Consider the following 27,762-nt stretch of genomic DNA (forward strand, 5'->3'; position numbering starts at 1 on the left):
AAGTTAAATTAACAGTTAAATTCAGGAAGCCAGTTTCGTGCCCAAAATGTGCAGCTCGGAGAAAGGGGAGCTCCTGTGGAGGATTTGGAAGATCTAGATTCAAACTCTAGAAACCTGCCTCAGAACCTGTACCTGTTCGAGTAGGCCTGGCTCCTGCTGAGCGAAACCACACCAAGGGCATGCCCAGGGAGAAGGGGTTTCCCGAAGATTGTCCAGCTCCCGGACTCTGTGGCAGGTTGACAGATGTTTGGAGAAGGGAGGGGAATGTTCACTCCTGCCTGTGTGCCTGGATTTGGGACAATATGGTGCTCAGCCTTATTCTCGGCACCCGGATCATCATGGTGCTCAGCCTTGCCCCTGAGACGCTGGTTTTGGGCCACAGGTTCACTTCCCTGCAAGGCCAGAGCTGCTCTCCACGCAACAAGCCTGCCGAGGTCTCTATGCACCGGGTGGGTCTGCCACTGGGGTGGTAATGGGCACGCATATGAGTATGGGCCTCTGCAATCTTAGGGACCTCAAGGAGGAGCTCCCCTAAAGAGGAGGCCAGCAGAGAAAGGAAGGCCTCAGTCCTGGTAGCAGGGCCATCTGACCGTTCTTGGTCTGCAGCCTCAGAGCATGGACTGCAGAGGCCCAGAGAAAGGTGAGGGGCTGTTGCAGTGGTCCCAGCACCCAAGGAAGGACCCAGCATCCTAGGAAGGTCCTGCCCATGTGTCAAGTTCTCAGCCCTGCCACCCAGAGGGTCAATGCCTTTAGGTGTATGAGGTGAGTGGAATGACTGTATGACTTTCACAGGGGGGCATTTCCAGCTCTAGGGTCATGCATCATGTCTGTCCATGGGGCCACAGGGTTTTTAGGTTGTCTGCCCCTAAACTGTGGTAACTTGTTGCCAGTGATGGATCTTGGTAAAGGTGCTTCCACAAGCTTGTGTCTGTTACTCAAGAGGTTTTTGCCTGACCTTCCAGGGCCGACGGGGCACTCTGAACATCCAGGGGACCCTATACCTTTAGTGCCATTTTAGCTCTGCTAAATCAGCAAGACCAGTCTTTTCCTCCTCCAGATGGCAGTGAAGAGAGGTATGTTCATTCTCAGAATGCTGTTGGGGTCTCCAGGATGCGTCTGGAAAACCTGTCGTGGGCACTGTGGAATAAGGACCGGGGAATGGCTGTGAGAGGAAGAAAAAGTCAAGGCTACATTCAAGTGGGCTCTCTTCCTGCAAAGTGACCAATTTCAGAGAACCCGGCTTTGGAGGAGGGAATGAACCATCCTCAGGAAGGCCGAGAGCATTCTTTCTTCCCTCCACCTTTTTCCCGTGCTCTGCTCTCCTACTTCAGTGGGGGCTTTGGAAGCAGGGTTTAATAACCATCAAAATAAATGAGCACCTCGGACTATAATTCTATCACCTCAAACAACTTTAAAGCTAGTTATTTTATATGTATAAGCAGTCCAAGCGCGGCTTCGTGTAATGGGAAGAAGTACGCTTCCTGTTCCCCAGAGGCAACTGCTCCCTCCCAGGTAACCTTCTAGAAAGTGTGGATCCATATTCCCAAATCTTTCTCATACAAATGAGAATCCTATTTTACGTGGTAGTCAACAATTAATTTTACTTGATATTTCCCTGAAATCTTTCTCCATGAGTGAATGCCGGTCCACAGTGCACCTTCACTGTCCCACCACCCAAGGCAGGGCCCCCCAGCCAGTGACCGAACCTTGCTCTGCCCAGGGGAGTATGTTTACAGTCACAGGTAAGAGAAAACCCAGTTCAAACCGGTTTACACAATGAGGGGAGGTTTTTGGCTCCTGAAACTGGAAAGTCCAGAGGTGGGGTGAGTTTCGGGGTTAGTTTGATCCAAGTGGCTCAGCAACGCCAACAGGATCTGGTTTCTTTTATTCTCTCTGCTCTGCCTTCCACAGTGCCCCCATTGGCCGAGGCAGAGGGAGGGCGGACCCATCACAGACAACCTGGGTCCTCACTGTGACGGGAACGGGATGGCAGTGAAGCCACTGAGGGAAGCCCCCCCCCCTCCCAGAAGCCCCTGCACTCATCCTTCCCATTCAAACCACGTGTCAGGGCAACAGACCCCTGTGGAAGGGGGTGAACGTTGCGGAGGCCGCCAGCAGCCCTCATGATGCTTCCGTGGGTGGATGTTTTAGTTGGTGTGGTGTTTTGTTGTTACAAGGGCTTATAAAAACTCCATGGCATTTTGTTGTTAGAATGACTTCCTAGAAGGGTTTGCAAGAAAAACATGTTTTTAAAGGAGTTCCCCAAGGAGGTGGGCTGACATTGTGATGATTCTCGGGGCTGGGGCATGTCTACTGCTGCCAGCCCATAGCTGGTATGTTGAGGGTGCCATGGCATGAACATCCGGGATGGAAGTATGGGCTGGCTCTGGGCCAAGAGGGTAGATGGGAGGGGGGCAATGTCTCTCCAAGGACTCCTCCCAGTAGCCTGTGGCCCTCCAATAGCAGAGGTTCCACAGACAGGCTGAGAAGATGGGCAGGGGAGCCCTAGCCATCTGCCTTTGCCCTGGAAGATGGCTGGTCCTGTGGGAACAGTGTTGTTGGGAGGCAACCTTGTTTATCAGTGAGAATCAGCCCTCAAGACCCAGGGCTGCCCCTGAGGTTGCATAGGGAGGGAGCTAAAGAGTCTGGGCAGACACAAGCCTGGCCCCTGTCAGCCCAGAGGAAGCTCTAGGATGCGGCAGTTGGAAAGTCAAGGACCACCCGGGCTCCCAGCATGCCCTGGTTTCTTGCCCTGGGTCTCTGGGCTCCAGACAGCTCACTGCCTGACTGCTGCCCCCTGGTGGTTGGGTTGATCCCACTGCTGGAGAAGGGGAACAGCCCCGCTGGGCCTCTGCCTGCCTGCAGGGCCCCTTTCCCAGAGAGGTAGGTACTCGTTTTAGAGGCAAAATAGAGACAAGAGGGGAAGGGAGAGGAGGAGGTCTTGGCTCTGTGGGGGTGCATCCCCAGTGGAGACAGGGATGGGCTGTGCCAGCCTCTTCCGCTTCCCCTGCACCTGCCAGGCTGCAAAACCAAAGTCATTACGTGAGAGGAAGGAGAGCCCAGACCCAGATTTGTTTGGCTTAGGACCTGTGCTGTGGTGGGAAGAGGTCTGAGCCTGAGTTGGAGTTTGGGCTCAAAAAAAAAAGTAAAACTTAGTACCTCGGTTTCTTCATTTAAATGCTCTCCCCCTCTCCCCCACAGGGGGCCCAGGAATATTCCGTTCATTATTGGAGATGAAAGAGCGTGGGAGCCCTGACTGCCCAGCCACCTACTCACCAGCCGTGGAGCTTCTGGCAAGTTACTTAGTCTCCTTGAACCCTCTTTGTAGAGTAGGGATAGTAATGGCCCCACATGGCCTTGTCTTGAGGCTGACATGAGCCGAGGTGGGTGAAGTGTTTGACATGGGCCCAGGGCACTATTGGGCACCCCCAATTACTGCTGCGGAGATGAATGAGGAGCAGCAGATCCCCACCAGGCCTGTCCCCACCAGGCTGAGCAGCCTGGGTACCAAGTCACAGCTCAGGTGGGCTGACGCAAAACGCCCCACTTCTCTGTGCTCTCAGGACCAAGGCTTGGAGGTCTGCAGGGAGACTCAGCAGGTATCTGGAATTCAAGGTCTGTTTGCTTTCTGTGCCTTAGAGGTGGGGAGGCAGGAGAGGGTGTCACTTCTCGTCGGGAGCGCAGGTCCTGCTGGAAACCAGCACAACCCCAGAAGTCTCTGGAAGCCCCCAGAGGAAGCAGAGGGGCCCCTCGCCCTTCTAGGGAATGAGGGGTGTCCACAGAGGCCAGCCCACAGGAGCCCGCATAACCTCACAGCCTGCCTTCAAGGGGCTCAGAGAGATGACATGGGGAGTAAGGGGCTCAAGGAGCTTGGGATGGGAAAGAAGAGAGCTCTGAACCAGGTGCTGCGGGAGACAAAACCCCAGACCCAGCAAGACATCATATTTGGACCAGGTGGACCCCAGCTGGTACCATTCTGGTCAGGAGAACAGACCTGCAGGGAAGTGCTGGGACTGGCCAAGGCCGCAGCGTGAGGGTCCAAGTCCAGGAGGCCGTCTGGGTCCTTTCCACCTCTGATGGGCGAGGGTGTCCCTCCAGGCGATGGGGCAGCCTCAACGGGAAGGAAGCCAGGAGCCAGGGAGACCTGTGTGTGTGTGTGTGTGTGTGTGTGTGTGTGTAAGACAGGTGTACGGGCCCTCACTTGCTCCCAGGAGAAAATCCTTGTGTGTAAAAACCTGTGGGAGCCAGGGTCAGGTTCTGTTCTAAGGCAGCATGAATCCAGTGGTCTCAGCTCTGCACTCATTGCCCCTGTGTGGCCGGTGGTCCTCGTACCCTCCTTGCCCAGCCCGGTCATCCTCTCAGTGCCTTTGAAAGGGCCTAGGGCTGCTGGCCCTGTTTGAAGGTGATTGTTTGGATGTAGTCATTCACCTGTCTGCAGGGACTGGACCCAGGCCTGGTGTTTTCTTTTAGTTTGAGATCTATTTTTCCCCCCTGTTTTTTTTAAAATGAGCACAGCTGCGGGCCTATCTGGACAGAGTTGGCGTGGCCTGTGGGAGACACTGAGCACCCTGTCTCTAAAGGTGTGCAAGCCCAGGCTCACCATCTCCCGGGCTCAGGGGTGATACGGCTGGAAGTGGGTTTTGTGTTTCGTGGACCGTGGCCAGTCTTCCTTCCCATCTCTGAGAGGCAGTGATCTTTAGTGTGCCTTTTGTTAGAGATAATCTCCCCCCAAAAGAGTATTACTTACATGATATTACATATGCATGTGCCAAAAATTTTATTTAACTCATTAATCAAGTGAGGGAGCTGGTAAGATTACCAGTCAGTTTGGAGGAGGAATCACATATATCCGTATGGAGTAAAGGAATGTGCAGACTGGCTTTTTTCCCGGGGGAGGAGGTAGTTGGGCTCCATGCACATACATACAGTTAGGCATGTCCATAGACAAAAAGTATTTGGCCTTAACACTACAACTTAGTTGTAAAACTGCTCAAAGGTAATGAAAGTCCAGAATCAGATCATTGGAAGAACGTGCTCTAAACAATGCATTGTTTTCCACGTGAGACACCCAGAATCTTTTTCGCTTATTCCAAAAAAGATTTCCTTCCACTTCTCGTCCTTCTGGCACAGCTTACTTTTAAGAAATAGGACTCAGACAAGGAATCCAAAGGAGCCAATCTCTTATGGCGAAGGGTGGAGTCTTGTGGGTTAGGGTATCTCCCAGGTGCCCTGAGAAAAGGCCAGCCCCATGCGGGAGGTGTCCTGGGGGCACTGGCTGCCCTCTTAGCAATGGATGGATGGCTCAGGTCCTCAGGCCATGTCTGCTGCCCCATGAGAGCCGGGGTGTCAGTAAAGGTGCTTTAGTCCTGTGGCCACCCCTGCAGACCCACCAGGAGCCACATTCAAAGCTGACCTTGTCTTTTTTGACCCCGGTACCAACTCCTGCCTACACCCCAAACTTTTCCTATTTTCTCCCATCTCGGTTGAGGGTCCTGCCATCCACGCAGCAGCCAAATCCAGGAGGGTGGGCATCATCTGGGTTCCATGCATGCCATCACCTCCTCCGCTGTCAACAGAATGCCAAGTCATCTGTCCTCAAAGAATCAACTCATCCGTTGGGAGATCCTTACCGCTGCGCTCCCTGGGACCACCAATGTGACAGATGTCGGTGTCCTTCTCCCTTTCATTCTTCTGTACGATTCCTGGGACTCCCCTTATTTTTAATGCATGCATTTGAGTCTCTTTTCAAGCATTATTGCATTTTGAAATGAGTTTCCCACCCCTCCCAGTGGATCTCTCTGGGATTCCTGGAAGCTGCCGGGGATGGACGGGCTTCGTCGGGACCCACCCTGGCAACACAGCACTCCAGAGCGAGCCAGGAACCAGGTGCCGTGACCTCTGTAAGATGGACATGGTTCTTCCAGCCCACAGCTTGGGGAGTCATGCTGAGCTTCTCAAGGTGTGGTCCCTAGACCAGCGGCCACAGCATCACCTGGGAACTTGTCAGAAATGCAAATTCTGTGGTCCCACTCCAGGCCTCTGGAGTCAGGAACTCTGGCATGGAGCCCCGTCATCTCTTTCTAACTGGTCCTTACGAGATTCTGACATGCACATTCAAGTGTGAGGGCCACTGCATGAGGGCAGAGTCAGAATAGACTAGCTACTCGAGCAAAGTAGTCCCTAAACTTGGGAGACTTCAAAAAAATAATTACAGGTCTTTGGGGAAGGAGGGGAGGGGAAGTCTTAGGAAGGAAGCCTGGGTGGCAGACACACCCTTCATGCTCCCATTCCGCTGGTCCGAACGCAGAGGCTACACTGAATCACAGGGGCTGGCAAAGGTCTGGGTGCATGCCCAGGAGAATAGAAGGGGTCGGTCTTGGAGGACACGAGTGCTCTGTGCCCCACGTCCCAGAGTTTAAGGAGATGAAGATTGGAACGGGATTTACTGTCTTTCGGAATCTCCCTCTGCAAGGAACCAGGGGCCTAGTCTGCGTGGGGCTGGCTTGCCTAGCCTACGGTCTCTACTCAGCCCCCTCATGGCCCCACAGAGTGGCTGGAGGTGCTGGGCACCTCACTGTGCAGGGCAGGGGTGTGGATCCCACAGGGCCAGGGGTGTGGTCTGTGAGCAGATCAGGGTCCCATGGCACACTGAATCCCTCTCAGTGCCCTTCAGGTTGGCCACTGGGGAAGTGTTGGCCCAGCTCCATGGCCTTGGAAAGATTGTCTAACTCAGAACAAGAGTTGGGGGCTGGAGATTGGGCTGGGGTAGGCTGGGAGGGCAGGGATGTGTTCCCGCTCAGCATGATGGGTTTAAGTCCTGGATCCCTTAGCAGCCGTTTGGCCTTGACGATAAAGCTGATCTTGGGATAATAGAATCTCTTCCTTCATAGTCGTGTTCTGAGAATTAAATGAGAAGGAAGAAGAAAGCCCTTGGCACAGCGCCTGCTGCCACAGTATCAACAGCTCTTTCCTGGTTGGTCCTCTAAGGAGGGCAGGGGGTTGGGGTCTCGGGTTCCCCTGGTGCCCGAGAACCCGACCTGGGGGGCTGGGCTCACTTGAGTTCTGAACTGCTTGCTAGGTGGGGGCACTACTTCTCTTTACGGGTCAGGGCGGTCTCGGGGGCCGGGTGGGGCTGGGCCTGCCTGTGGACGTGACCGTGTCCACAGCTGCGAGGCACGATAGGCGGTGCTCACAGGCTGTGTGGTCCTCAGCAGGGAGCAGGGGACCTTGAGGGGGCTTCGTGGGCAGCTGCCCATGGTGTAAGCCTGTTGGCCGTCTCGGGCTCCAGAGTCGCCTCCTGCCCTTTGAGTTAATAAGTGTCAGTCCAGGGCTGAGACTTAGCCAATCTGTCCTGCGTGGCCTTGTTCCAGGGGAATTTGGATAAAGCAGAGTGATTTCTAATTAACAGGACTATGGCTCTAGGAGAGATCTTGGGGCAGGAGTGCTGGCAGTGTTGGTGGTCTATGTCAGATGGAGGGCAGGGAGGTGGCAGCTGGCTCATACTTCCCCCCACCCGAGGACCCGGAGCTTCATCGTCCACTGTTGGGTGCAGGCACAAAGGGCTCACCACCTCCAGAAACTGCCTCTTCCTTTGCTGTGTCCCTGGCTTTCTGGAGGGAGACGGAGTGGGACTAAGGCAGCAAGGAGGTAGGACAGCTGCCTTTAGAGAGAGACCTGGGGTCTGGGAGGACTTCCTGTGAGAAATGACTCTCAGGAAGATCAAGATACTCTGTCCTAGGAGCCTCGTCTTCCTGGTGTCCTGTCCTGTCCACCTCTGAAGCATCCTTGGCAAGACAAATGGAGGCAGAACCAAGCCACTGGGGTGGTCGGGACGCATGGGTGGTGGTGACCTTCACTCAAGCAAGGTTATCGGTTTCTAGGGTGGGGACGGACAGTGGGACATTCCGAGACAGAGAGGGAACAGGGCGTTGGGGCAGGGATGGGACCTCACACCAGCAGGGTATTCCCGCCGCAGTGTCTCTGCTCCTCTCGGCATGTTGGCCCTGTTCTCTCCTGCTGCATGCAGACCTTCTCCCCTGAGGGGGCAGTTAGAGCTGTGGGGGAACATCAGCCGCTTTCTCCCAGTGCGGGCGTGTCCATCGCAGGCCTGAGTCACACTGTGTCTGGGGAAGCTCTCTGGGCAGACAGAATTAGCTGTGCAGCTCACCATCCTCACCTAACATTCTGATTCACCAAGTTAGTGAGGGACCAGGTCCTGGATTGAGGCACAGGGAAACAGCTCACATTGGTACCTGCTATGGGCGTGGCCCACTCTGACATCACTTACCTTACCGGTTTACTGCTGACGGGAGCCCTGTGCAGCCCCGATTACTTCTGTGTATACAGAAGAGGAAGGTGAGTCGTGGCAGGGCCATGTGGGGCCGACTGCAGCCCTGGGCTCTGCTGCTGTTATCATGAATGTGCAATTGTGTCTGTACCATTGTCTTTTTATTTATGGATATCAACATGGGTGTCCTTGCCCTTCAGAGGTACTTAGACCCTGCCATTTCCATGGCGGGGAGAGCCCCAAGCCCTTCCCGTGATTCCTGCTCATTCCAGGGACCCATACTGCCTTGTGCCTCCAACTCCTGGGCCCCTTAGTAGTCTCTGTTTTGTCCCTCCTCTGTCCTGGCAGAATTGGATAGAGGTTAAGGATTTTTTGGGTGGGGGTTGTTTTTGTTTTTCCCATAACTAAGAAATCTCATAGCAAGCCTTTTGAGAATTAAATCATTTTGGTGAAGATTTGGAACGAGGAGGTCCTCAGCCTTGGGTTTTATGGCCGGCCATCTGTCGTTTCTCTCTCCTTCCTCTGCTGTCTCTGCCACTCTGGAACTTCATGTCCAGCCTGGGTTACATGAAGCTGCTCAGTTCACCCCAGTGTGGCCTCCAGAATGGGCATATCTAGAACTAGCAAGGTTTCCAGATCATAGGCTTTTCCTTTTATTTATTTATTTTAAAAAGACTTTATTTGTTTGAGAGAGAGAGCAGGAATGGGGAGGAAAGGGAGAATCAGACTCCCCACTGAGCAGGGAGCCTGATGCAGGGCTCCATCCCAGGACCCTGGGATCATGACCCCAGCTGAAGGCAGATGCTTAACCAACTGAGCCAACCAGGCGCCCCAGGCTTTTCCATTTAATTGGACCTGCTTAGTCTCCTTCAAAGGCATTAGGGGTTAAAAATATTCTTTTCCTTATTCATACAGCTGAGACCTTTCTACACATAATATTTTGCAACCTGCTTTCTGTCTTAGCAATACATAATGAGCACGCTTTTATGTCAACAAATACTCTTCTCAACAGAAACTCTAATGGCTGTAGAGCATTTTGTCCTATAGACCTGCCATGGTTTACTAATCTAAACCTCATATATTGAACCCATCAGTTACTTTGATGTTCACTCTCCTAATACTATAGAGACCCTAGAGTTCATGGCCACTGAGGGCTATCCTGGTAGGATCACAGCTGACAGACAAGGATCCAGCTAACTATTATGGTCTGTTTATTGAACAAATTCATTCATCCCTTCCTGCCTAATTGTAACTACCATTTTAACCACGTACTAAATAATGAGGTATATGTCTGGATCTGTGTCTGGGGTATCTCACTTCCATCGGGCTGCTCTTGTGTTGGAGCTGAAATGTTTGCTTTATGAAGTTTGAACTGGGCAGTACAGAGTTCAGTATTCCTCAGGGTTTTCTAGGCTGTTCTCATCTATTCTTTTGTTGTTGTTGTTGTTGTCGAGCTTGGGGATCATTTTATCAAGCTTCTCCCCCACTTCCCAATTAATTTTCAGTTTTGGTCTGAAATTATATTAAACATATATATTAATTTGATATTGTATTAGTTATACATTGCTGCATAACAAATTACCCTGAAAGTCTGAGAGCTTAAAACAACACATGTATAGCTCATACCTTTTCTGAGGGTCAGGAATCTAGGAACGGTTTAGCTGGATGATTCTAGGGAGGTCACAGTGCAACTGCTGACCCAGGTCTGTGGCCTCACCTGACCAGATCTCTGTTCACCTCACTGGCAGGAGATGTCAGTTCCTTACCCCGTGGGGCTCACATGGCTTCCCCAAAGTCATGAGAGAAAGAGAAACTCAAAGGGAAAGCAGAATGCCTTTTAATTAATTAATTAATTAATCAATGTAATTTTTATTTATTTATTTTTTTGAATATTTTATTTATTTATTTGACAGACAGAGATCCCAAGTAGGCAGAGAGGCAGGAAGAGAGAGAGGAGGAAGCAGGCTCCCCATGGAGCAGAGAGCCCGAAGTGGGGCTTGATCCCAGGACCCTGAGATCATGACCTGAGCCGAAGGCAGAGGCTTTAATCCACTGAGCCACCCAGGCGACACTCAATGTATTTTTTAAAAAAGATTTTATTTATTTTCTTGACAGAGAGAGACACAGCAAGAGAGGGAACACAGGCAGAGAAAGTGGGAGAGGGAGAAGCAGGCTTCCTACAGAGCAGGGAGCAGGATGTGGGGCTTGATCCCAAAACCCTGGGATCCTGATCTGACCCAAAGGCAGACACTTAATGACTGAGCCACCCAGTAACCCCGAGAATGCCTATTATGTTCTAACTGCAAAAGTGACAGATTACCACCTAGCATTTTTTATTGATGGCACAGAGCAACACCGATACACCGGGGGTTGGGGGTGTCACAAATACAGGAAGTGGGGAATCACGGGGAGCCATGTTGGACACCAACGAACACAGGTGGATTAGACATTTTCTGGCATTAGATCTTTCTGATTGTGAACGTGCTATGTTTCTACGCAGCCTGAAATCCCAGGCAGGCTCGCAGTGTGAGTTTTACTTTTCTTCATACAGGCCTCCACGTGGTTTGCCAAATAGATTCCCAGTATTTCGTATCTGGTTCTTACTGTAAGTGGGACCCTTTTCACATATTTTCTATGTAGTTGTTGTACTTATTAGGGACACTATTGGTTTTCATGGCCATGATCTTTCAGTGCATCTTAAGTGGTGACAAGGCAGAATCAACTCTAAACTTTCACTGAGCCCTCGGACTGCAAAACAGAGACCAGGGGAGATCCTAGGTGTGCTCTTGGAAGTCGCCGATCCTGACACGGTGGCCGCACCGAGACTTTCCCGAGGCCAAGATGATGTGGTTCTCTGGCCGACACCTGACGCAGCATGCCTCAGCCATGTGTATTCTACATCTTACTGTATAAAACGATGCAGAGTTGCCTATAATGGTCTCCCTTCCCCTTCCGAGAAGAAAGCAAGAAGCCATGTGTGTTCCATGTTTGTCCTTTGTCTATACCAAAGTAATCACAGACAAATTCAAATAATGGCTTACACGGCGTGCAGTGTTCTGTGTGTCACCTTTCCGTTTATCTTTTCCTTTTATTTGCTGTGAATTTCTTCCCTTGCCAAAGCAGACAGTTCACGCATCCTTTTGTGACGGGTGTAGAGCTCGGTATTGAGCAGCGCCCCCCAGCGTTCTTCAGTCCCAGAACCTCTGGGGGGGGGGCACGTATTCCCGCCCCAGAAGCAGCTGCGTTAGCATGCAGAATTAAACAAATCACAAGGCCAGTGACAAATGGAAACAAAACAAGGGCCGCTGAAAAGATGCAGACAACCATCTGCAGACCCAGGGGCCCCCTCGCCTTTTTTTTTTTTTTTAAAGATTTTATTTATTTATTTGACAGAGATCACAAGTAGGCAGAGAGGCGGGCAGAGAGAGAGGGAGAAGCAGGCTCCCCACTGAGTAGAGAGCCCGATGTGGGGCTCGATTCCAGAACCCTGAGATCCTGACCTGAGCTGAAGGCAGAGGCTTAACCCACTGAGCCACCCAGGTGCCCCTCACCTTGTTTTTTGTTGCCGGTACCCCTTTCGTCTGCGGGGCCTCTGCCCCTGGGGTCGCAGCCACTGAGGGCCACTGTGGGCCACTGTGTCCCCGCCGCCCGGCGCCTGGGGTGGGAGAGGGGTGACCCCCCCCCGCTTCCATCCCAGCGCCACCTCTTCTTGCCTGGTTCCCTGGGCTCCTGGCAGGCGGGCTCCCGGGCTCCTCGAGGTGCCTACACCCGCCGCCAGGGGGCGCCCTAGGCCGGGCCGAGCAGCCTCCTGGCGGGCGGGAGGTGGCGCCCAGCGGGCAGAGGGGCTCCCGCCCTCGCCGGGGAAGCCCGTCTTCCGGGAAAGCGGACCCGGGGGCGCCCCGGCAGCGCGCGGCCTCCCGCCCAGCGACCTGGAATTGCCCGGGAGCAGCGTGCCCTCTGCGGCACGAAACGGGGCGCTATCAGGGCTCGTTCTTTCCGGCCGCCACCCACCCTCTCCCGGCAGAGTGGCCACCGCAAGGGTGTCATCGGCACCACCCCGCCAGAGACGCACTTGCAGCCTGCGCGGTCCTGCTGTCCGTATTCTCGGGCCTTCCTCCCGCAGGCGTCTCTCCCATCCCCCTTCCCGCCCAAAGACAGAAGGAGGCTGGCAGCAGGACACCGGGCTCCCTTCGTGCCCCGATTGCCCTTGTCTCTGCTCTGGACTCCGTTCTCCCAGCCAGCCAAGTTCAGGCGCGGAGAGCTGTGCCCGAGGCAAGAGAAGGCCTGGCTGTAAGAAACAGGGAACCGGCACACAAGTCGGGGTGGGGGCTCTCCAGAATGCCTGAGCTGGGAGGACAGGAGGAGAGGGTGGAGTGGGGAGTCCAGGGTCACCGCTCCGGTGGCCTGAGCCTCTGCTTGGAGGCTGCAAGGTCTCAGTCACACTGCAGCAAGCCAGCTAGACCTGGGGGAGCGGCAGCTTGGCCCTCCACACTTGTTTTTGGTCATCATCCCAATAGATTCAGTATTCTGTCCTGGGCTAACCTAACAGCAGGAGAAGAGGCCCCAATCACACCCGCAGTGGGTCACCCTTAGAAGCCTGATCCACCTTCCGCCCTCACCGGGAGGGAAGGGTCACGAAGATCACCAATCCTACCAGCCTGCAGTGCCAGACCCCCTTCGGTTGTTTTCTCCTGGTCAGATTACATCTTTACCCCATCAAAAGATTCACAGTTGCCAGTGGAGGTCAAATTTGAAAGATGGGTAGAGTCCCAAGACGGCAGCTTAGAGACTGGGTAGCCGTAGGCAGGTTACTTACCTTCTGGAGCCCAGTTGCCGGGTCGGCATGCAGGGGCAGCGGTGAGTAGCTGTGAGCACCTCTTAGACCTGGTCCTACCTGTCTGAAAGCAGCATCCCACTCTGTCCCAGCTGCTTCCGATTCAGGACACAGAAGCCCCGTATCATTCTGTGTGGTGATATCCAGACACCTGCAATCAACACCCAAAAGGTTCACAGCAACAACCAACACTGAGCCCTGGAGGGTTAATCTGTCGGGACATGCTTGGCTTTAGGCGCTCCGGAGAGGGAAAGGAGAGAGGAAGTCGATTGCCTTTCTGTCCTTGAACTCTATCCATGGTAAAGGCCCTTCCTGGTCTCCACTGATTCTGTTTTGTTTCCTTTCTGGGAGCTAACAGGGAGAGGGCAGAGTTTTAAAAGCATTACCTCAGGATGCCAAATGTCCTGGAAAAGAAGAAGGTGGGCAAGGGGGCAGCAGGTAGAGGGAGAGGAGCCTAGAGATTCCTGCCTGGCTCCCCTGGCCTGTTTGAAGTTGGCTCAGAAGTCATGGAGTGGGCAGAACTGCCTCCTCCTCCTCTTACCCGCGGAGGAGAGATCGGTTCCTGGCTGGCCCGGCCAATGTCATAGATACCACTGGTGTCGTCGTTACCTTCCATTAACAGATCACTCGACACCTGTCGGTCCAAGCAGGGCCGGGTCTGCGCACCGCCCTGCGGAGCTGGGAGCTTTGACCCTCCCCATTGTCCCTGAACCCCAGGGGAGGCCCAGACACAGGCGCTGCTGGGATGTGGCAACTGGTGACCTGACAGAAGAACTAGATTGCTCTTGATGCCTGTCCCCCACCCCTCGCCGGGGCCCGGCTGGCCTCTTTGCTTCCTGCTGCCTGGCCCCTGTTGCTGTCCTGGACAGAGGAGATGCGTTTGCTCCCAAGCGGAGGCAGCGTGACGATGCTACGCAGACGAGAGACACCCTGAGTGACTCTGCAGTGAGGAGCCGGGGGTGAGGAGGAGCCCGGGGTGTCCTCCCTGGCAGGGCTTCCCTGGCCGGCTGCCCTTCTGGTGGGCGCGCCCCCGGACATCATGCTGCAGCAGATCCTGCATGACATGTACATCGACCCCGAACTCCTTGCTGAGCTCAGTGATGTGCAGAAGCACATTCTCTTCTACAAAATGCGGGAGGAGCAGCTGAGGCGCTGGAGGGAGCGTGAGGCTTGGGAGGCCCTGGCCCAGGCAGAGGGCCTCAGGCCCCCGAAAGTCAAGCGAGGTATGTGGCTGGGAGCCACCAAGAGGTCAACCTCTGGCCTCCCAGGAGGTGGAAAATTGATTGCTGCCAAGCTTTCTTCTTCTTCTTCTCTTTCTCCTCCTTCTTCTTCTTCTTCTTAAAAGATTTTATTTATTTATTTGACAGAGACACAGTGAGAGAGGGAACACAAGCAGGGGGAGTGGGAGAGGGAGAAGCAGGCTTCCACCAAGCAGGGAGCCCAATGCAGGGCTTTCAGGACTCTATCCCAGGGCCTCGGGACATGACCTGAGCCAAAGGCAGACACTTAACGACGGAGCCACCAAGCATGAGTGTGATGAGAGCTAGGGACTTGAAATCCTTGTCCTGTGAGGATCTGTCCCCACTAGCCCAGCCTTTAGGTTTCAACCAGGTCTGTGAGGCTCCAAGACTGCAGAGGGGGAGTCCTGATGGGGCGGGGGAATGGGGACTTGCTTGGTCTTGTTGTGGGAGGCCCAAATTCTGGGAAGACATTGTTGGGATCTCCAACTGGGCTCAGACACCGGAGATGATCGCTTGGTGAAGGAGAGGGCATACTCTTGACCTTCACCAGTGGTTCTAGGATGGACCAGCATGCAATGAGGACATGCTTGTCCTTCCCTTGTGCATGCCAGCACAGTGTTCTCAGCTAGGGCCCGCGCAAAGCACCCGGCCGCGCCTCACTATTTGCAGGTGAGAGGAAGCTTGGGGCTGTGCCTGGAGTCTCCCTGGGCATCTGCAGAGAGGGTGTCAGGGAATGTCCTGCACTGAGAATGACCAGGCCTGAATGGCAGTAGCAGGTGCAGGGAAGAAACAGGCCTGACCTGCGTTTCGGATGGTTTTTTATGCGGTCCTCTGCCCGCGGGCTGGTACACTTGGCATAAAGATGACGTAGTCAGGACCTGGTGGAGGAGCCCGGGTCCTGCGAGGGACGGTCCTTCCTGTGGCTGTTGCACTCGACAGTCCCCCTAACAACCCTCCTCTTGGCCTCCATATGATTGAGCAGAGTGAAGTGTAGACTTGATCTGTTTAGGTTTCAATCCAGGACAAAGTCCTAGATCTGGTCTGGGCATGCAGTCTCCTTGGTGACCTAGCTCCTCTCTCCACTCCAGGCTCCCCACTGGACCATCTTGGCCATGTGCCACAGACCACACTCACACCCATCGGGACATGCTGGCTGGACCTAGCCTCTCCCTTAGCACAAACGGTTCTTCCTATTGGGAATGTCCCCCTGCCTCCTCCTCCTAACAAATTCCCCAGGACTAGTCCCTGGATCCTGGAGTCTCTGGGGGATGCCCTTGGTGCAAGGAAGAACTTGCTTCTTTGCAGGTGCTTGGCAGGCAGGCCCCCCGCCGCTCCCCACCCCCCCACTATCATTTATCATCTCTTTGCCTGGCTCTCCCAGTGGTCTCAAAGCCACTGGAGCCTGAGACCATCCTGTCTTCCTGTCTTCCATCCTTTGGTCTAGCACAGAGCTGGCAGACAGTTAAATCTCTGTTTTGAATGAGACCTACAATAGGACCCCAAGCGGGAGGGCTCCAACTTGGTTGTGCGTGGCCAGTTTCCAGGCTGGGGCCTCCTGGGCTGGGCGGTGCTGGTGGCTGCTTCCCTAGCTGGTGGACATGACCAGCTGCCTCTCCAGCCCCGCCTGGCCTCGGCCCTGGGGCCTCACACCGTCCGTATGGCAGCTCTTCTGGGAGGAAGACAGATGCCCAAAAATTTAACTGCAAAAACATTTTTATGGCAATTTGTCACACACTGACGTCTACATTTTCACGTGTAAATTATACATTAAACTCATTTGGGTTTCTGGTGCAGAAGACTCTTTTCTGGGTAATTAATTTTCTGATTTATAAAGAATGGAAAAGAGGAGGAAACACAGTGAGAAATGTGTGTATTCCAGGTCAGGATTTTGTCCAGATCTCGGCTCTTGGCTTCAGTCCTGCCCATGGAAGTAACTGGGTGGACCGTGGGGATGCCTGGGGGGCTTGCTTGGCAGAGCTCTTGCTGCGGGATCCGGGATGCACTGTGTGTTGTGCCCCTGTTCCTGATGGGGAAGCCGTGGCCCACAAAGTGACTCGATCTGCCTAAAGTCACCTGAATGCTAAGAAGTGGAGAAGGGAAGCACATCCCGTGACTCTGACCTTGGGTCTGGTGACTGACGGTTTTCCATGCATTTGCTTCTGAACTCAGGCTTTGATTCCACAAATGATCTGTGCATGCATTCACTTGTTCATTCCTTCATTTATTCCTTCCCTTGTGCAACATTGCCAAGTGCTGACTTTGGTGAACGGGACAGGGCTGTGACCGTTGAGACTGTGGGACACAGCCGACTGGAATGGTTGGGAGCAGGGCTTGGCACACAGCCGCTGCATGGTGGCTCAGTGCAGGAGTAAGTGAGGACATGCCCTACCGGCTGGATCCTCCCTCCTCCTTGCCCTCGCTGCCCCCATCCCATTCCTGGTATGTCTTGGAGAAAGCATCTGCTGTGCTTTGCCAAAGTGTGTGCCTGCCCTTTGGGATCCCCGAGCACACTTTACTCAGTCCTGATGAGCCTGGAATGATACTTTGCCTCCTCCTGCCCTGCCCCAGTCCTGTCTTGTCCCCTAAATCCTCCTTCCCCCTGGCTCTTTTCTAAGGACATTTCCCAACTCCTAGAAGACCTGACCTTGCTGTCCCAGGGGCCCCCGAGGGCAGGGCAGGGCAAGGTGTGCCCCATCTTTGAGAACTTTCCTGCTATCCAGTCATTCCTGGAGAGGATAGTAGTAAACATTGGTGATACAGATCATTCTGGTTTACAGCAACTCGAGGGCTTTGTGGATCCTTGAACACACCCTTGGGGTCCATGCAGAAACGGGCTGGGGTAAAGATGACAGTCATGGCTGGGCACACATCACTCCCCTGACCATGCGGGCACCTCTTTTCTTGTTTGCACCTTATACTTTGGCGAGAATCTTCTGATGTTCTACCCTGCCATGGAGAACACAGACCCTCAGCTTTGATTTCCCATCTACCCTCATGCTTGCTGTGTTGTCCCATGTCTGACAAGATTCGATGTCTGACAGGAATTAGTGCTGTTATGCTGAGGCTCTGGGAAGGCATGCTCTAACACTGTGTTCCTGTTAGATCGAAGCCAAGCTCCTCCAACATGACCATGACCTTCACACTCTCTTCCCCTGTTAAGAGCCCTTTCTCCACAAAAACCCATGCCACACGTCCGGAGTTGTAGAGCCTCACAACCTTCGGCCCTTCTGGGCTTGCTCAGTCATCCCTGTTTCTTGAGTGTGGACCGAGGTGTTGTCTGGGACGAGGACGCAGGAGACATGTTCCCATGGCCGCCAGACCCAGGGAGCTTCCCCCCTCGGACACAACTGTTCTGCCATGACCCACAGTTTCTGTCAGTGTTAAAGTGATTCCTCCATGACCTCCTCTGTACCCATCCGCAGGTACTTTCCCTGGGAGCCAGCCATCTTTCCCCACCCTCCTTCGTGGCTGACGCCAGTGAACCAAGCCTGCACACTCACAGGGTGCCTCCTCTCACCCACACGGCCAGTTCTGGGCCTGCGTCTTCCTGTGTTGGCTCTCTGGCCTGCCCCTTACTCCAGCCTGGAGAGTGTTCTAAGTCCCGTGGGCTCTGGCCCTCTCCACCTCCTTCTTTCTCTTTCCTGGGAGTCAGTCAGTAACCATAGCAACCTTGCCTACTGGGCCAGGGGCCCTCCTAACCTCCACGTCCTCCTCCCTCCCTCCATGCCTAGAACCCTGTACTCGCCTGCACATGTTCCTAGTGTGGCCGCGTCCCCTTGCTTCATGCTCACTCCCTCACTCACTGCAACCCTCTCTTCACACAGCAGCCCAAGAAACTCTGTAACACACGGATCAGCTCATTCATCTCGCTGCCTCAGTGGCTTCCATTGTATTCAGAGGAAACAGGACCCTTCCGGTTGGCCAGCTGGCCGTGTCCCCTCTCCAGCCTACACTCCACTGGTTTGTGTCCCTCTGTGGGGAATGCACTCTCCCCAAATCCTCACGGGGCTGAGTCCTTCCTTCCCTGACCACCCACCCTCCATGGGTCCCATTTCCATCTCTCTCTTACCACACCCTAGAGGACTTTCTTTACAGAACCTTCCAGAACGACAAGTGTCTTTTTAACAAAATTGTGGTGAGATACACACAACATGAATTTTACCATTTTAGGTACATTAAAGTGTTCATTTCAGTGATAGTACATTCAAAGTGTCGTGTAGGGGGCACCTGGGTGGCTCAGTCCATAAAGTGTCTGATTCTTTTTTTTTTTTTTTCCTAAGATTTTATTTGACAGAAAGAGACACAGCGAGAGAAGGAACACCAGCAGGGGGAGTGAGAGAGGAAGAAGCAGGCTCCCCACTGAGCAGAGAGCCAGCTGTGTGGCTTGATCCCAGGACCCTGGGATCATGACCTCAGCGGAAGGCAGAGACACCTAATGACTGAGCCACCCAGGTGTCCCAAGGTGTCTGACTCTTGATGTCCACTCAGGTCACGATCTCAGGGTCCTGAGACCCAGCCATGCCTCCAGCTTGCACTCAGCTGGAATTTGCTTGAGATTCTCTTCTCCCTCTGCCCCTCCCCTGGCTCCTGTGTGTGCTCGCTCTTTCTCTCAAATAAATAAATAAAGTCTAAAAAAAAATATTGTGCAACCATCACCACCATCTAGTTCCAGAACATTTTCAGCCTGGGAAAGAAACCCTTTACCCATTAAGCACTCACTCCCCATCTCCCATTCCCCCCGCCCCACCTTGGCCCTTGACAACAGGGCTGGTCTGCTTTCTCTCTCCTTGGATTTGCTGCCTTTTTTTTTTTATTTTTTTTTTTAATGTATCTATTTCCTTGTTTGTGGTCTGTCTCTTCCATTAGCCTGAAGGTGCTGTGAGGCCATTGCTGCATCGCTGGCTTCTGTGCCAGCATCTGGATGTCTGGATGCGGGGGTAGGGGGGTGGGGGATGGGCGTGGATGTGCAATTTGCACACACCTGCTGTGTCATAGGAGCTGGACCAAAGGGGCGAGTAGTTAAGCGTTGAGTGAACGGCTGTGCAGCATGACTCCTCCTCTAGACCTTGAAAATCTGCATCGAAAGTATCAAAGTCACAGTACACTTGTGTTGGGGGATGGGTTATAGAAGCTGAACTACATCGTCTAACAACATGTAAGTCCTGGTGATTCTGTCACCTTTTCATTCAGACTTATACCTCATTTCAGTTTCCTTCCTTGTTTTAGGATTTTGACTTGGATGTGAGCTTGACCAATAAGACTTTTTTCCCCATGCATCTTTTTTTTTTTTTTAAAAAGATTTTATTTATTTATTTGGCAGAGAGAGATCACAAGTAGGCAGAGAGGCAGGCAGAGAGAGAGAGGAGGAAGCAGGCTCCCGGCTGAGCAGAGAGCTGGATGTGGGGCTCGATCCCAGGACCCTGGGATCATGACCTGAGCTGAAGGCAGAGGCTTTAACCCACTGAGCCACCCAGGCACCTACCCCATGCATTTAAAAAATTTATTTATTTATTTATTTATTTGAAAGAAGGAGAGAGAACGCATGAGCGGGGAGAGGGGAAAAGGAATAGGGAGAAGCAGACTTCCCTCTGAGCAGGTATTCAGAGAGGCAGGCAGAGAGAGAGAGGAGGAGAGCCAAGGGCAGATGCTTAACCGACTGAGCCACCCAGGCACCAATTCTTAGTATATATTTGCCTCTACTTTTTTTTTTTGTTTGTTTTTTGTTTTTTTCTAGCTTCTTGGTACCATATTAAGAGCATATGCTGTTTTAAAATTCATTTTAGGGGGTGCCTGGCTGGCTCAGTCAGAAGAAATTGTGGCTCTAGATCTCAAGGCTGTGAGTTCGAGCCCCACTTTGGGTGCAGAGATTATTTAAATACATAAATATTTTAAAAATTTAGTTTTAAGAATGTACTGGAACACTTTTTATCTATTTTTATCAGGAATAAAACATTATATGCTGAGGATGAGAAATATAAGGGTTTAAAAATATTTTTCTTCATGATTTTCTTGGTATAATCAAGAAATTTTGGATTGATTTTATTTACCTTATTTGACCTTTCAAGATTTACATCTTCTGCTTATAGTAGGGATTTCTTAGTTAATCATAATTATAATAATTACTTGGACATTAACTCCACATTGTACCCTACGTTTTCTTTTTCCTCTGAGGGGAAAGTGATCAATGTTTTATTCTCCCTTTGTCCCTTTGCACAAATGATTTGGCCAGCCCAGCTGCATACCCCTCACTGTGGGCCTCAGCATGTCACACTTAAACGTCAAGGGAAACCTGTACTTGACACTGTCTTCCGCTGCATCCATGTTCTTGCTGACATAACGTGGTGGGACACTGTTGACCTTGCCATGTTGACTTCTTCAACCTTCTTGAATTCCAACAGTTTTTCAGTTGATGCGCTGGGGTGGTGTCGGAGGCCATGACTTCATAGGATCATGGCTGGTAAGAGGAGAGGATACCCCGGATTTCTGGACGAGAGTTGGAGCTGTTGTTCACAGCCCCTCTCCTGGTTACCAGGGACAGAGCGTCTAGGACAGTGCAGTGGGGGAGGGGCTGGAGAGACTCTTGCTGGAATCTCCCCCTTGGTTTCTCACAGTGCCTGCCATTAGTGCCCCATTCCTTTTGTTAAGAAAATATTTCCGGGGCACCTGGGTGGCTCAGTGGGTTAAAGCCTCTGCCTTTGGTTCAGGTCATGATTCCGGGGTCCTGGGATGGAGCCCCACATTGAGCTCTCTCCTCAGCAGGGGGCCTGCTCCCCCCCCCACCCTTCTCTCTGCCTGCCTCTCTGCCTACTTGTGATCTCTGTCAAATAAATAAATAAAATCTTAAAAAAAAAAAAGAAAAGAAAATGTTTCTTGTCAATATGCAAATATTCAAGGAACAATTCTGGGGAGGGGAATATTTAGTTTTGTTTCAGAGAATATATGTGATGAAGAGAGAAGAGGGGTCTGGGGTTGAGGCTGGATGTCCAGACTCTTGTGGGGGACACTAATTAGTTTAATTAGTTTACTTAGGACACGGATTAGTTTAATTAGTTTACCTCCGGGTAAACAGGAGGTAAAAAGTCCCTCGTGGCATGGTAATTGGTGAATGAGGGCTGACTGTGGGTCTGGGGGGTCAGTCAGGGTGGCGGATGAGCAGTCCGCTCAAGAAGAATGTCACGAGACGTGTGTGTGTGTGGTGACAGGGCTGTCCACCTGAGCGCAGAGAGCTGTCCTAGCTCCCGTGACTTGCAGATCGGCACCTGCTGTATTTGGGGGCTGTATTTGGGGGCCGACAGACCGTGTTCACTCTTCTGGATTCTCACACCCGAAGGGATGCTCTATGACCTCATTTTCTGAGGTGCTCAGGGGTTAGAAATAACAGTCACCGATCAATTCTTCACCCTTGGGTTGGGTTGATGTTATTTTCAAAATGCCTCTAGCATGGTGGAATGGAACCGGGTCACCTGGATTTTCTTCTTGGTTCTATTTTGACCTTTGAAAGTCACCTGTGCGATGGGAATAACCACCTTTTCTCCACTGGGAGGATTCATAAAGCTTTTTCAGCAAGTGGGAAGAGCTCCTGCCACACGTGGGGTGCTTAAGAGCCCAGTCCTATTTGTCTCCTTCCTTTCCTCCCTTTTCCCTCCCAATGCTCATGGCAGATCCTCTAGGGACTGGCTCAGCCTCTTCCTGAGAGCTCCGCAACTGGACCCGTCCGTGGTGGCTGTGGGACCAGCTGCCTCATGGCCTGGCCAACCTCCGCTGTTCCAGAGTCCCCGCCTTGGGCCACTGGAGCCTTGCCTGTGTCTGCCAAATCAACCCTCCTTGTGTGGTTTATTTTTTAGGATAAGTTGGAGGAAACTCAGTTATGTCACTAGAGGCTACTCTTGGTTCTTGGGATGCTGATAAGCACCTTTCCTATGGATCGGACCAAGATGGAATATGGGGGATGCAGGACTGGTCTGTGCGGAATTGCCGTGGTCTATGGCTAGGTGGAGGCATGGCATGTGTAGCCTGGGACCACCCTGTTTGTGATCGTGCAGCTGGGCGTGGGGCCTTGTCCAGGGCAAGGTGATGGAACAAAGGTGCTCTGACAACCCTGTGTGTGTGCACGTGTGTGTGTGAATGGTATGCGTTTTGCTGGTACTTTGGGGCATGGAGATGGGGGCTGGGGCCAGACGCTTCTGTTCTACCTGCCTGGACTGGTGAGGCTTCCACCAGCTTTGTGGACTTGACTAATGGGGCCCTACTTTCTGGTTTGCTAGCCTCCGTGTTCTGCCTCTGCAGGGCAGACAGCTGCCTGGGACGGCTGCACTGGTCAGTGAGCTCCTGGGGGTAATGTCATCTGCAGCGGGGGAGGGGTTTCCAAGTGGCTCTGAGGAGGTAGGAGCCACTGTGCCACATTCTGAGCCAACGTTGCACGCACAGTGCTGGCTGCAGGGGCCTCTGGTTCCTTTGCAGCCCACCACCTTGGCCCCCTTTCCTTTCCGCCTCTCCCAAGCCCAGCGGTATGGTGTTGATTGAGGCAGCACCGCCTGGCCAAGGACGCCAGGGTCCACGGCTCCCCATTTCCCGTGTCACTACTTTTAGAAAGTGAAAAGTCCAATGTCACTGGCAAACCACACCAGTGCACGTTAGAACAGGAAGATAGGCAAATATCAAAGAAGTTTGCAGGTTCTCAAAGAGCCAGGGCCCTCTGGGATTGGGCAGGTAAGAGGCGGGCCCAGGGTCAGTGGCCCAGCAGAAAACTTGACTTTCCGAGTAGTTCTTTGTTCTCTCCTGGCTGCTGCCGAAGCTCAAGGACTTTGAGCGGATGAGTCTTGCTCAGCTCTGGATGGAAGGCGGCCCTTCTCATTCATGTTGCAAGGGGGATGCCTGGTGAGCTGTGCTCAGGTTTAATTTCTCTCCCCTTGCCGCGGGGGTAACCATGCCTGCCACCCCCCTGCTTCCCTCCCTCTCCATCTCCCTACTTCCTGTTCCAGGTGGGAGGTCAACAGGGGGCAGTTTCTGAGAAAGGCCAGCAGCTGGTATCTCCTGGCTCCCTGTAACCTGACCACCGGTCTCAGCTGGCTCAGGGTAACTGTGTATAAGTAACAGGTTGCAGACAGTTGCCTGTTCCTCAGTGCATCTTTCCAAGCGGCTGGCATTACTGCTTTCCAGGGTTTTCTCACGTGAAACTTAGCATAGCTTCTTACGGTTTTCCAATTTGGAACCAGATTTTGCATTTGACTTTGGGGTCTAAATTCTTTGGGGGGGCATTTTCACACTGATTTTTCTGAGGATCTTGCAAAATTACATGACTTTAGGCTTCAGGGGCATTTATTTCATTTAATTAATTTATTTTTAAATATTTATTTATTTTGTGGAGAGGGGCAGAGGGAGAGGGAAAGAAAATCTCAAACAGACTCTCCACTGAGCATGAGATCACAACCTGAGTCGAAACCAAGTGCTGGACGCTTAACCGACTGAGCCACCCAGGTGCCCCTGGGGTTATTTACTTTTATCTTATCATTTCACTCATATGTTCATTTTCTGGCCACCGCAGTTGGGTTCTCGCCGCCAGACTCTGTGAGATGCTAAGGATTTAGGAAGTTGGTCTGTGCCCCTGGTATGTGTGTACCCCTTCATTTTACAGATTAAGTTATTTTGTGCCTTACGTGTTGTTCCACATAAATATGCTGGGCTGATAACGAACACCAGTGAGACTGGGGTCCAGAGACTTCACTGGCACATTGACTGGGTTGTGTCTGAACTGAGGGGTGTCTGATCGTGGGGTATTGAGGATTTCCCAGTAATAATGACACCAAGTCCCAACATACATGGGGCATTATGGTATTGGTGGCAGATCTTGGATTTTTTTCTTTTTCTCCCAGGAGAGACAAGCCTTCTAAGAAGATGTGGCATGGAACTTGGGGAGTCAGATGAAAAGCCATTTTACATTCACAAGAGTAGTTCTATTTCTTCTTCTTCTTCTTCTTCTTTTTTACAATTTATTTTTCTTTCACATTTTTCAAAATTTTATTTTATTTTTTAAGTGTTCCAAGATTCATTGTTTATGCACCACACCCAGGGCTCCATGCAATACATACCCTCCTTAGTACCCACCACTAGGCTCACCCCACCCCTCACCCATCTCCCCTACAAAACCCTCAGTTTATTTCTCAGAGTCCACAGACTGTCATGGTTTTTCTCCCCCTCTGATTTCCCCCAGTTCACTTTTCCTTTCCTTGTCCTAAAGTACTCTGTGTTATTCCTTATGCTCCACAAGTAAGTGAAACCATATGATAATTGACTCTCTCTGCTTGAGTTATTTCACTATCATAATCTCTTCCAGTCCTGTCCATGTTGATGCAAAAGTTGGGTATCCTTTTTGATGGAAGCGTAATATTCCATTGCATGTAGGGGCCATATCTTCTTTATCCATTTGTCCATTGAAGGGTATCTTGGTTCTTTCCACAGTTGGGCGATTGTGGCCATTGCTTCTATAAACAATGGGGGTACAGATGACCCTTCTTTTCAACTTCTTGAGGAACCTCCATACTGTTTTCCACAGTGGTGCACCAGCTTGTGTTCCCACCAACAAGGCACGAGGTCTCCTATTTCTCCCTAGTCTCTACCAACACTTGTTTCTTGCATTTGAACCGATAATATCTTGATTAAATGTTGACATTAGTACCCCCTTTATTTTTATTTAAACACTACATACACAGTGGAGACCTACATTAATGCCTTCCTAAAATTTTATTCCCCCATCTCTCTCCCAATATACAACCCTTATTAAATTCAGTGCACATCATGCTTATATCCTTGCCATTCTGTGATATATATTTTGTATTCACTATGTTGCTTAATCATTATATGAATGACATTATGCTATATGCAACCTGAATTTAATTTTGTGGTTCTGCATTTTTAAAAGGCATATATTTATATTGTTCAAATGTATTTATTTTTCTTGCTATAGAGTATTACATGATAAAAAACATATCATGATTTATTTGTCCATTTTTCTTTATTGGGTATTTATGTTGTTTCCAATTTTTCATATTTTGAAGTGTTAAATTTGAATAATATTTTCTCATTCGGTTTTCTCTGAGCACATTTGAAGGAGATTCTGTAAGTTATGTACCTGAAGTACTATTCCTTAGTAATGATGAATAGCATTTTCTGCTTAACTGAATGTTACCAAAGATCTTCCAAGTGGTTGTATCAGTACCTTGTATCATCAGCAATTTGTAACAATTATTGTTGCTCCATATCCTTTCCAACACTTGCCTCATCAGACTTTTTACAAGATTCTTTCCAATCTTGTAGGAGTGAAATGATTGTTCATTCTTGTTTTTATATGCTTCTGTCTAATTAGTGATAAAGTTAGGTCTCTTTAATATGTTAGTTTACTGTTTATGTTTCCTCTCCCATGAAATGTCTGTTCGTATCAATAACCCGACAGCAATGTGTTAAGCTCAAAGAACAGAAAATCCAATCTGCAGGGATTTTCCTAGGTGGGGTTTGTTTTCCACCTAAGCAAAAATAATAATAATAATAATAATAATAATAATCTAGAAATAGGCAGACCGGAACTGGGTTATTGGCTCTCTGATGTCATTAATGTTGCTGGTTCTTCTTTCATGATCTTAAACGGTAGCTTAGTATATTGGGTCTTCAAGTAGTTCTTGTGTTTTTTTTTAGCATCATGTGAAGAACAGGGGGAGGAAAGACTAGGTGTTAACTGTATCTAGACAGCAAACCTTTCTCACAGTCCTCTTACTACCTCCTACCTATAATGACTGGCCAGAACTTTGTCACATGGCCACCCTTCCCTGGAAGGGAGACAGAAGATGAGAACTTCAACCAAGGATATTGCTGTTTTGATTAAACTCTATGTACTGAAACAAGGAAGCAACAGAAGGAGGGTAGAGGGCTAACCGGTAGGTAATGGAGGGCATTTGGGACACTATTATGTTGCCTTTTCTTCTGTGGGGTTGTTTATTATTTTCTTATTAGTTTATAAGAATTCCTTGTATATTCCAGATAAATATTATTATTTTAAAATATTTTATTTATATATCTGAGAGAGTGAGAGCCTGAGGGAGCACAAGTAGGGGGAGGGGCAGAGGGTGAGAAAGAATCTCAAGCAGACTCCCTGCTGAGCCCAGAGCGGAAAAGTCAGACTCCTAACTGACAGAGCCACCCAGGAGCCCCTATTCCAGATCAATAGTTGTTTTTTTTGTTTTTTTTTTTTCCCAGTCAAGATTCTGTAAAAAAATTAAGCCCCGATATTAGAGCAGTGATTCTTGAAGTGTGGTCCCTGGATTCCTGGAGGCCTGAGACTCTCCACATCAACAAGGTTAAAACTGTTCTCACAATAATACTGAGGTGTTCTCTGATCTACTCACCATGTTTACACTCGTACTAATGATGCGAAACCAAGAGCGGGTGAATCTGCTGGTACCTTAGGAGCAGTAGGCATTGTATTTTTTCAGTCACACATCACTCCTCGATGAAACAATAAGCCTTGTTCATTTGATTGTATGACAAAATGGGAAGTATGCATAGAGCATTTCTGCTGCATATTCGAGGAGGATGGGCATCTGCAGGAAAAGCTCTGTGGGATTTCCTTTTTTTTTTTTTAAGATTTTATTTATTTATTTGACAGACAGAGATCACAAGTAGGCAGAGAGGCGGGCAGAGAGAGAGGAGGAAGCAGGCTCCCTGCTGAGCAGAGAACCCGATGCAGGGCTCGATCCCAGTACCCTGGGATCATGACCTGATCTGAAGGCAGAGGATTAACTCTCTGAGCTACCCAGGTGCCCCCACTGTGGGATTAACTCTCTGAGCTACCCAGGCGCCCCCACTGTGGGATTTCTTAAGTGCTGTGCTAGCCTCTTTATTCCTAGAATGCCATTTTTACTTGAAGGAAGACTGACAGACAAGCTAGATCTTTTGTAAGACTTGGGTATTTGGAAATGAATAAAGTGAATCTGTCACTTCAAAAAAAACAACCGATGGAATTTATGCCAATGATAAAATCCCAGCTTTTAAGAAAAAAATAGAATTTTGGGAAGACTTCTGTCACCAACAGTTTATTAAATTCCCAACACGTAGAGGCTTTTCTTATGAGATTCATTGTGATATTAACAAACATGATTTTCTGATATTATAAAAATAAAATATGTGCACATTTGGAATATTTGCTTGACTCTGTGAACCAACATTTTCCAAAGGACCAATGGATAACTTTGGAAGATCAGGCATTAGTGCATAATTCATTTGAAGCACAGAATAAACCAATGCATTTTTATTTTATTTTGCGTTTTAAAATTTAAATTTTTTTATTTTGAAACAGCTTTAGACTTGGGGAAGAGTTGCGAAGTGGTTCAGAGAATTCCCACATTGCCTTC

At 50.7% G+C, this 27,762-nt stretch overlaps 1 protein-coding gene across 2 annotated transcripts in view; it reads left to right on the forward strand.

The window, feature by feature from the left end:
- The first annotated feature begins 14,160 nt into the window (after positions 1-14,160).
- Positions 14,161-27,762, forward strand: part of SH2D4B (SH2 domain containing 4B) — an 88,654-nt gene continuing 75,052 nt past the window's right edge. For both annotated transcript variants that reach the window (XM_044239942.1, XM_044239943.1), the window contains exons 1-2: positions 14,161-14,344; positions 15,136-15,138. In XM_044239942.1, the coding sequence (XP_044095877.1) occupies positions 14,161-14,344; positions 15,136-15,138 (187 nt within the window). The remainder of the gene's footprint in view (positions 14,345-15,135; positions 15,139-27,762) is intronic.

The sequence above is a fragment of the Neovison vison genome, chromosome 2, assembly GCF_020171115.1.
Source record: "Neovison vison isolate M4711 chromosome 2, ASM_NN_V1, whole genome shotgun sequence".
Lineage (NCBI taxonomy): Eukaryota > Metazoa > Chordata > Mammalia > Carnivora > Mustelidae > Neogale > Neogale vison.